General features: G+C 40.4%; 1 protein-coding gene across 1 annotated transcript in view; it reads left to right on the forward strand.

Annotated features, from left to right (window-relative positions):
- slc6a16b (solute carrier family 6 member 16b) overlaps window positions 1-10,000 on the forward strand; it is a 31,554-nt gene that overhangs the window by 13,423 nt on the left and 8,131 nt on the right. The window contains exons 6-10 of the mRNA XM_062991529.1: window positions 372-482; window positions 584-825; window positions 7,118-7,292; window positions 7,437-7,638; window positions 7,734-7,893. Of these exons, the coding sequence (XP_062847599.1) occupies window positions 372-482; window positions 584-825; window positions 7,118-7,292; window positions 7,437-7,638; window positions 7,734-7,893 (890 nt within the window). The remainder of the gene's footprint in view (window positions 1-371; window positions 483-583; window positions 826-7,117; window positions 7,293-7,436; window positions 7,639-7,733; window positions 7,894-10,000) is intronic.

The following is a 10,000-nucleotide window of genomic DNA, read 5'->3' on the forward strand; positions in this document are numbered from 1 at the left end:
TGGAAGTGAATTGTAAATAGAATTGAGTTGTTAATTATTATTGATGGCACAATAGAATTGAATGGGAAATAGAATTTAAATGTTAAATAGAATTGAATGACATATAGAATTGGACTAGGTTCTAGAGTTGAGGTTTCTATGCTAAATTAGATATGAAAGTGAATATGGTTAAATGGAATTGAGTTGTTAATTATAATTGATGGTACAATAGAAATGAATGTTAAATATAATTAAATGTTAGAGTTAACCAGGTTGTAGAGTTGGAGGTTCCTGTCCTGAATGTTATATGAGCGGGAATTGTTAAATAGAATTGAATGGTAAATAGAATTATCCAGGTTGTAGAGAGGTTCTGATTGGCTGTTGTGGTGCAGGTGATGTACTTCTCCTCGGTGTTCCCGTACGTGGTCCTGCTGTGTTTCCTGGTTCGGGGTCTCATGCTGGACGGGGCAGCTGAGGGTCTGAAGTACATGTTCTACCCCCGGGTACGTACCCCCTCTACACCCCCCCCCACAGATCAGAGGGGTTCAGGACTGACCTCTCTCTGTTTGTTGTCCGTCCTCGTCCTCTGTGTGTGTGGGAACAGTTGAAGTTTTGGGCGGACGTGCAGGTGTGGCGTCAGGCCTTCACTCAGGTGTTCTTCGCTCTGGGTTTGGGTTTCGGCTCCATCATCGCGTACTCCTCCTACAACCAGCGCCATAACAACTGTCACCGTGACGCCATCACCGTCTCCACCGTCAACTTCCTCACCTCCATCCTGGCCTCGCTCGTCGTCTTCTCCGTCCTGGGCTTCAGGGCCAAGACCTACACCAAGGAGTGTGTTCAGCAGTACGTACACACACACACACACACACACACACACACACACACACACACTGTACACAAACACACACACACTGCATACACACACACACCACTTACACACACACACACACACACTCTGTACACAAACACACACACAAACACACACACACAAACACACACACACACTGCACACACACACACACACATACACACACAGTAGTCATTAAACCAAACATCAGCTAACACTCATCACGATGCTCCACACGGGTTCAGTAGGAGAAGCTCTGGACTGCAGGCAGGCCAGTCTAGCACCTGTAGTGTTGTAACTCGTTCTCTACTTCATCTTCATCATTTACCGCTTCAATTTCACCGTTTACTGCTTCATCTTTATCATTTACCGCTTCATTCTCATCATTCACTGCTTTACACTCATCATTCACCGCTTCATCTTTACCATTCACTGCTTCATTTTCACTATCCACCACTTCATCTTCATCATTTACCGCTTCAATTTCACCGTTTACTGCTTCATCTTTATCATTTACCGCTTCATTCTCATCATTCACTGCTTTACACTCATCATTCACCGCTTCATCTTTACCATTCACTGCTTCATTTTCACTATCCACCACTTCATCTTCATCATTTACCGCTTCAATTTCACCGTTTACTGCTTCATCTTTATCATTTACCGCTTCATTCTCATCATTCACTGCTTTACACTCATCATTCACCGCTTCATCTTTACCATTCACTGCTTCATTTTCACTATCCACCACTTCATCTTCATCATTTACCGCTTCAATTTCACCGTTTACTGCTTCATCTTTATCATTTACCGCTTCATTCTCATCATTTACTGCTTCACTCTCACCGTTTACCACTTCATCTTCACCGTTCACTGCTTCATCTTCACCATTTACCACTTCAATTTCACCATTTACTGCTTCATCTTCACTGTTTACCGCTTTATCCTCACTGTTTACCGCTTCACTCTTACCATTTACTGCTTCACTCTCACCGTTTACTGCTTCTTCACTGTTTACCGCTTCTTCACTATTTACCGCTTCATTTTTACCATTCACTGCTTTATCTTCACCATTTACTGCTTCATCTTCACTGTTTACCGCTTCAATTTTACCATTCACTGCTTTATCTTCACCATTTACTGCTTCACTCTCACTGTTTACCGCTTCATCTTCACTGTTTGCCGCTTCATTTTTACCATTCACTGCTTTATCTTCACCATTTACTGCTTCATCTTCACTGTTTACCGCTTCATTTTTACCATTCACTGCTTTATCTTCACCATTTACTGCTTCATCTTCACTGTTTACCGCTTCATTTTTTACCATTCACTGCTTTATCTTCACCATTTACTGCTTCATCTTCACTGTTTACCGCTTCATTTTTACCATTCACTGCTTTATCTTCACCATTTACTGCTTCATCTTCACTGTTTACTGCTTCAATTTTACCATTCACTGCTTTATCTTCACCATTTACTGCTTCACTCTCACTGTTTACCGCTTCATCTTCACTGTTTGCCGCTTCATTTTTACCATTCACTGCTTTATCTTCACCATTTACTGCTTCATCTTCACTGTTTACCGCTTCATTTTTACCATTCACTGCTTTATCTTCACCATTTACTGCTTCATCTTCACTGTTTACCGCTTCATTTTTTACCATTCACTGCTTTATCTTCACCATTTACTGCTTCATCTTCACTGTTTACCGCTTCATTTTTACCATTCACTGCTTTATCTTCACCATTTACTGCTTCATCTTCACTGTTTACCGCTTCATTTTTACCATTCACTGCTTTATCTTCACCATTTACTGCTTCATCTTCACTGTTTACCGCTTCATTTTTACCATTCACTGCTTTATCTTCACCATTTACTGCTTCATCTTCACTGTTTACCGCTTCATTTTTACCATTCACTGCTTTATCTTCACCATTTACTGCTTCATCTTCACTGTTTACCGCTTCATTTTTACCATTCACTGCTTTATCTTCACCATTTACTGCTTCATCTTCACTGTTTACCGCTTCATTTTTACCATTCACTGCTTTATCTTCACCATTTACTGCTTCATCTTCACTGTTTACCGCTTCATTTTTACCATTCACTGCTTTATCTTCACCATTTACTGCTTCATCTTCACTGTTTACCGCTTCATTTTTACCATTCACTGCTTTATCTTCACCATTTACTGCTTCATCTTCACTGTTTACCGCTTCATTTTTACCATTCACTGCTTTATCTTCACCATTTACTGCTTCATCTTCACTGTTTACCGCTTCATTTTTACCATTCACTGCTTTATCTTCACCATTTACTGCTTCATCTTCACTGTTTACCGCTTCATTTTTACCATTCACTGCTTTATCTTCACCGTTTACTGCTTCATCTTCACTGTTTACCGCTTCATCTTCACTGTTTAACGCTTCATTTTTACCATTCACTGCTTTATCTTCACTGTTTACTGCTTCATCTTCACTGTTTACCGCTTCATCTTAATTGTTCACCACTTCTTTACTGTTCACCGCTTCATCTTCACCATTCACCGCTTCATCTTTACCATTCACTGCTTTATCTTCACCATTTACTGCTTCATCTTCACTGTTTACCGCTTCATTTTTTACCATTCACTGCTTTATCTTCACCATTTACTGCTTCATCTTCACTGTTTACCGCTTCATTTTTACCATTCACTGCTTTATCTTCACCATTTACTGCTTCACTCTCACTGTTTACCGCTTCATCTTCACTGTTTGCCGCTTCATTTTTACCATTCACTGCTTTATCTTCACCATTTACTGCTTCATCTTCACTGTTTACCGCTTCATTTTTACCATTCACTGCTTTATCTTCACCATTTACTGCTTCATCTTCACTGTTTACCGCTTCATTTTTACCATTCACTGCTTTATCTTCACCATTTACTGCTTCATCTTCACTGTTTACCGCTTCATTTTTACCATTCACTGCTTTATCTTCACCATTTACTGCTTCATCTTCACTGTTTACCGCTTCATTTTTACCATTCACTGCTTTATCTTCACCGTTTACTGCTTCATCTTCACTGTTTACCGCTTCATTTTTTACCATTCACTGCTTTATCTTCACCGTTTACTGCTTCATCTTCACTGTTTACCGCTTCATTTTTTACCATTCACTGCTTTATCTTCACCGTTTACTGCTTCATCTTCACTGTTTACCGCTTCATTTTTACCATTCACTGCTTTATCTTCACCATTTACTGCTTCATCTTCACTGTTTACCGCTTCATTTTTACCATTCACTGCTTTATCTTCACCATTTACTGCTTCATCTTCACTGTTTACCGCTTCATTTTTACCATTCACTGCTTTATCTTCACCATTTACTGCTTCATCTTCACTGTTTACCGCTTCATTTTTACCATTCACTGCTTTATCTTCACCATTTACTGCTTCATCTTCACTGTTTACCGCTTCATTTTTACCATTCACTGCTTTATCTTCACCATTTACTGCTTCATCTTCACTGTTTACCGCTTCATTTTTACCATTCACTGCTTTATCTTCACCGTTTACTGCTTCACTCTCACTGTTTACCGCTTCATCTTCACTGTTTGCCGCTTCATTTTTACCATTCACTGCTTTATCTTCACCATTTACTGCTTCATCTTCACTGTTTGCCGCTTCATTTTTACCATTCACTGCTTTATCTTCACCATTTACTGCTTCATCTTCACTGTTTACCGCTTCATTTTTACCATTCACTGCTTTATCTTCACCATTTACTGCTTCATCTTCACTGTTTACCGCTTCATTTTTACCATTCACTGCTTTATCTTCACCATTTACTGCTTCATCTTCACTGTTTACCGCTTCATTTTTACCATTCACTGCTTTATCTTCACCATTTACTGCTTCATCTTCACTGTTTACCGCTTCATTTTTACCATTCACTGCTTTATCTTCACCATTTACTGCTTCATCTTCACTGTTTACCGCTTCATTTTTACCATTCACTGCTTTATCTTCACCATTTACTGCTTCATCTTCACTGTTTACCGCTTCATTTTTACCATTCACTGCTTTATCTTCACCATTTACTGCTTCATCTTCACTGTTTACCGCTTCATTTTTACCATTCACTGCTTTATCTTCACCATTTACTGCTTCATCTTCACTGTTTACCGCTTCATTTTTACCATTCACTGCTTTATCTTCACCATTTACTGCTTCATCTTCACTGTTTACCGCTTCATTTTTACCATTCACTGCTTTATCTTCACCGTTTACTGCTTCATCTTCACTGTTTACCGCTTCATCTTCACTGTTTAACGCTTCATTTTTACCATTCACTGCTTTATCTTCACTGTTTACTGCTTCATCTTCACTGTTTACCGCTTCATCTTAATTGTTCACCACTTCTTTACTGTTCACCGCTTCATCTTCACCATTCACCGCTTCATCTTTACCATTCACTGCTTTATCTTCACCATTTACTGCTTCATCTTCACTGTTTACCGCTTCATTTTTTACCATTCACTGCTTTATCTTCACCATTTACTGCTTCATCTTCACTGTTTACCGCTTCATTTTTACCATTCACTGCTTTATCTTCACCATTTACTGCTTCATCTTCACTGTTTACTGCTTCAATTTTACCATTCACTGCTTTATCTTCACCATTTACTGCTTCACTCTCACTGTTTACCGCTTCATCTTCACTGTTTGCCGCTTCATTTTTACCATTCACTGCTTTATCTTCACCATTTACTGCTTCATCTTCACTGTTTGCCGCTTCATTTTTACCATTCACTGCTTTATCTTCACCATTTACTGCTTCATCTTCACTGTTTACCGCTTCATTTTTACCATTCACTGCTTTATCTTCACCATTTACTGCTTCATCTTCACTGTTTACCGCTTCATTTTTACCATTCACTGCTTTATCTTCACCATTTACTGCTTCATCTTCACTGTTTACCGCTTCATTTTTACCATTCACTGCTTTATCTTCACCGTTTACTGCTTCATCTTCACTGTTTACCGCTTCATCTTCACTGTTTAACGCTTCATTTTTACCATTCACTGCTTTATCTTCACTGTTTACTGCTTCATCTTCACTGTTTACCGCTTCATCTTAATTGTTCACCACTTCTTTACTGTTCACCGCTTCATCTTCACCATTCACCGCTTCATCTTTACCATTCACTGCTTTATCTTCACCATTTACTGCTTCATCTTCACTGTTTACCGCTTCATTTTTTACCATTCACTGCTTTATCTTCACCATTTACTGCTTCATCTTCACTGTTTACCGCTTCATTTTTACCATTCACTGCTTTATCTTCACCATTTACTGCTTCATCTTCACTGTTTACTGCTTCAATTTTACCATTCACTGCTTTATCTTCACCATTTACTGCTTCACTCTCACTGTTTACCGCTTCATCTTCACTGTTTGCCGCTTCATTTTTACCATTCACTGCTTTATCTTCACCATTTACTGCTTCATCTTCACTGTTTGCCGCTTCATTTTTACCATTCACTGCTTTATCTTCACCATTTACTGCTTCATCTTCACTGTTTACCGCTTCATTTTTACCATTCACTGCTTTATCTTCACCATTTACTGCTTCATCTTCACTGTTTACCGCTTCAATTTTACCATTCACTGCTTTATCTTCACCATTTACTGCTTCACTCTCACTGTTTACCGCTTCATCTTCACTGTTTGCCGCTTCATTTTTACCATTCACTGCTTTATCTTCACCATTTACTGCTTCATCTTCACTGTTTACCGCTTCATTTTTACCATTCACTGCTTTATCTTCACCATTTACTGCTTCATCTTCACTGTTTACCGCTTCATTTTTACCATTCACTGCTTTATCTTCACCGTTTACTGCTTCATCTTCACTGTTTACCGCTTCATCTTCACTGTTTAACGCTTCATTTTTACCATTCACTGCTTTATCTTCACTGTTTACTGCTTCATCTTCACTGTTTACCGCTTCATCTTAATTGTTCACCACTTCTTTACTGTTCACCGCTTCATCTTCACCATTCACCGCTTCATCTTTACCATCTATCGCTTCACTTTCACCGTTCACCGCTTCACGTTCACAAATCTGCTTGTATATGACATTGTTTACACAGCACACAGCAGTAATTCTCACATCATTATCACCACATAGTGTGGAACTGTGTAGTATGTTTAACGTGTGGTTTGGAACGCGGCCCATTTCACTCACTGCTGTTAAAGCTTCAAATTCAGGAAGTGTGTGTGTGTGTGTGTGTGTGTGTTAGGAATCTGATGGCGTTATCCAGGTTCTCCGTTCCACTTCCGCCATCCTTCAACGCGTCGGATGTGGAGTCGGTTACCGTGGAGATGTATGAACAGTGGTACCATCTCCAAGGGAAACATCTGATCATCCCCGAGCACAACATCAGCGCCTGCAGCCTGGAGGACGTCATGAAGAAGGTTCCTCACTCACTCACTCACTCATTCACAGGGTCCTTACAGAAGCTCCATACTGCCACCTAGAGGTGTGTGTTACCTGTAAGCTGAAGGTGTGTGTGTGTGTGTGTGTGTGTGTGTGTGTGTGTGTGTGTGTGTGTACACCAGGGCGTGGAGGGCACAGGTCTGGCCTTTATAGCCTTCACTGAAGCCATGACTCTGTTCCCGGCGAGTCCCTTCTGGTCGGCTCTGTTCTTCCTCATGCTGCTCAACCTGGGACTGTCCACCATGTTCGGGACCATGGAGGGAATCCTCACACCCCTCACAGATACCTTCAAGGTCCTGAGGAGGCACAAGATCATCTTCACAGGTACACACACACACACACACACCTGTACAGTTACAGAGGCAGTGGGGGGGGTGAATACTTTCTCACAGCTGTGTGTGTGTGTGTTTCTGGGTCAGTGTGTAGCTGTGTGTTGGCGTTCCTGATCGGGTTGATCTTCACACAGCGCTGTGGGAACTACTTCGTCCTGATGTTTGATGATTACTCCGCCACGCTCCCCCTCATCATCGTCGTCGTCTTCCAGACCGTCGCCATCGCCTGGATCTACGGAGCAGAAAGGTAGAGCATCGTCACCACTACTCGCCAGTGTGTCAAGATGGCGCCAGTGTGTCTGTTGGCGTGCCGTCTGCTCCTGTTTAGGCATTTTAATTTGTTTAGGCATTTCAATTTGTCAATTTTGTGTGTGTGTTTGTTTGTAAGTTTGTTTATTCAGTCAGTCAACTGAATCAGCTATTTTGACCCACAATCGTTCAACTTTGTTGGAACTTCGGCCAGCTGCTGTGACATATCAAAACGAAGTTGTCAGAGGACATAGGTTTTGTGACCCGGACTTTTTCACTCTACCGGAACATTTTTCCCACCTGCCGTATTACTTTCCTCGGAAAAGGAAACGAAGCAGGAAAAGGGGAAAGAGAGGCGGCGTGTTGGTGCGGATAAAACGCCTAGAGCGCGCAGGTTGTGAAGACTTTCATTTTCTAGATGCTTATTCACGATGGACTATCACTCATCGTACACGCGGAATGTATGCTGATCTTGTGGCTGTTTGTCCGGATCGGATAAGCAGCCACAATCAGAATTGCCACGTAAAGCAGAGATCACATGTGCGCAGAAGAAGAGGAGTAGACTGCACTAATCTTCACTCTTTGGACTTTATGACGACTATGGATGAAATGGAGGAGAGTTTGGCAACGAGGCTGGCTTTGGTAAATGCGCGATCTATATTGAATAAGACATTTGTTTTAAATGAGTATTTTAAGTCCAAGGGTCTGGACTTCTTATTTTTAACAGAGACTTGGGTAAATCCTGATGAATTGTCCCCTTTTACTGAACTTTGTCCTGCTGATTGCAGCTTTTTTAGTTCACCGCGAACGGTTGGTCGTTAATTTTTAGAAACATATTTAAATGTAGCCTTGTGTCGGTGGGAAAATATTCCACTTTTGAGGCACAGGCTGTAAAGGTGGACGCGGTGGATCCTGTAATATGTATACTCGTATACAGACCACCGAAAATAAACACAGATTTTATCTGTGACTTTTCTGATTTATTGTCCTCAGTTATAACCATTTCAGATAAAATTTTGATTTTAGGGGATTTTAACATTCATGTATGCTGCCCTAATAGACCATTGGTAAAGGACTTTCTTCAATTACTTGACTCGTTTGGGTTTAATCAGTGTAATAGCGGCTCTACACATGAGCGAGGCCACACTTTAGATTTAGTCTTGGCCCATGGCTTATCGGTGGATAATGTTATGGGTGAGGATGTGGCTTTTTCAGACCATAAGTCCTTAATGTTTGATTTGGTGTTGGCCAAAAAGATAAGAGTCAATGAAAATCCAGGATGTTCTTCTAGAATTTTTAAATCGTGTGCAGCAAAGGATTTTGCTGTATCATATGCAGATCTTTCAGTGAGAGCTCAGGATATTAAAACTCAGGTATTAATAAGTAGTGATGAAATGGGGGATTTGTTTTACTCATCATGCACAGAGATTTGAGATGATATTGCCCCTTATAAAGATAAATATGTTAAAATGAGGTCACAGCCATGGCTAAATGATGAGCTTCGTGTGTTTAGGAGGGAGTGTAGAAGAGCAGAGCGCAGATGGAAAAAGGATAAATTACAAATATCATTTGATATTCTGAAAGCTAGCCTGGTTAAGTTTCAAGTGGCTGTACAAACAGCTGGAGCTGACTACAAGCCAAAGGTTTTGTTTAATGTGATCAATTCTGTTCTCAGCCCTACTACCTCTCATAACTGTGATGCATCTGTGGAAAGGTGTGAAGAGTTCCTAAAATATTTTTTATGTAAGGTCGAACAGATTAGGTGTCGCCTTACGCCCATGAAAGATGACTTTTCTTTTGTCCAAGAAACAAACACCTTTATATTTGACAGCTTCGAACCAGTGTCACCTTTTCAGTTAAAGGAAATTGTCTCTCACATGAAGACCACCACATCTCCTCTTGATGTTATTCCCACTTGGCTATTAAAGGAATCCTTTGATGTACTAGTTTGCGATCTAGTTACAATTATTAACACCTCTCTCACTACAGCTATCGTTCCTAAAACCTTTAAGCATGCAGTAGTCCAGCCATTTTTAAAGAATCATAGTTTGGATCCAGAAAGTTTGTGTAGTTATCGTCCAATCTCTAAAGTATCATTTTTATCT

The sequence above is a fragment of the Trichomycterus rosablanca genome, chromosome 3 (assembly GCF_030014385.1).
Source record: "Trichomycterus rosablanca isolate fTriRos1 chromosome 3, fTriRos1.hap1, whole genome shotgun sequence".
NCBI classification, from domain to species: domain Eukaryota; kingdom Metazoa; phylum Chordata; class Actinopteri; order Siluriformes; family Trichomycteridae; genus Trichomycterus; species Trichomycterus rosablanca.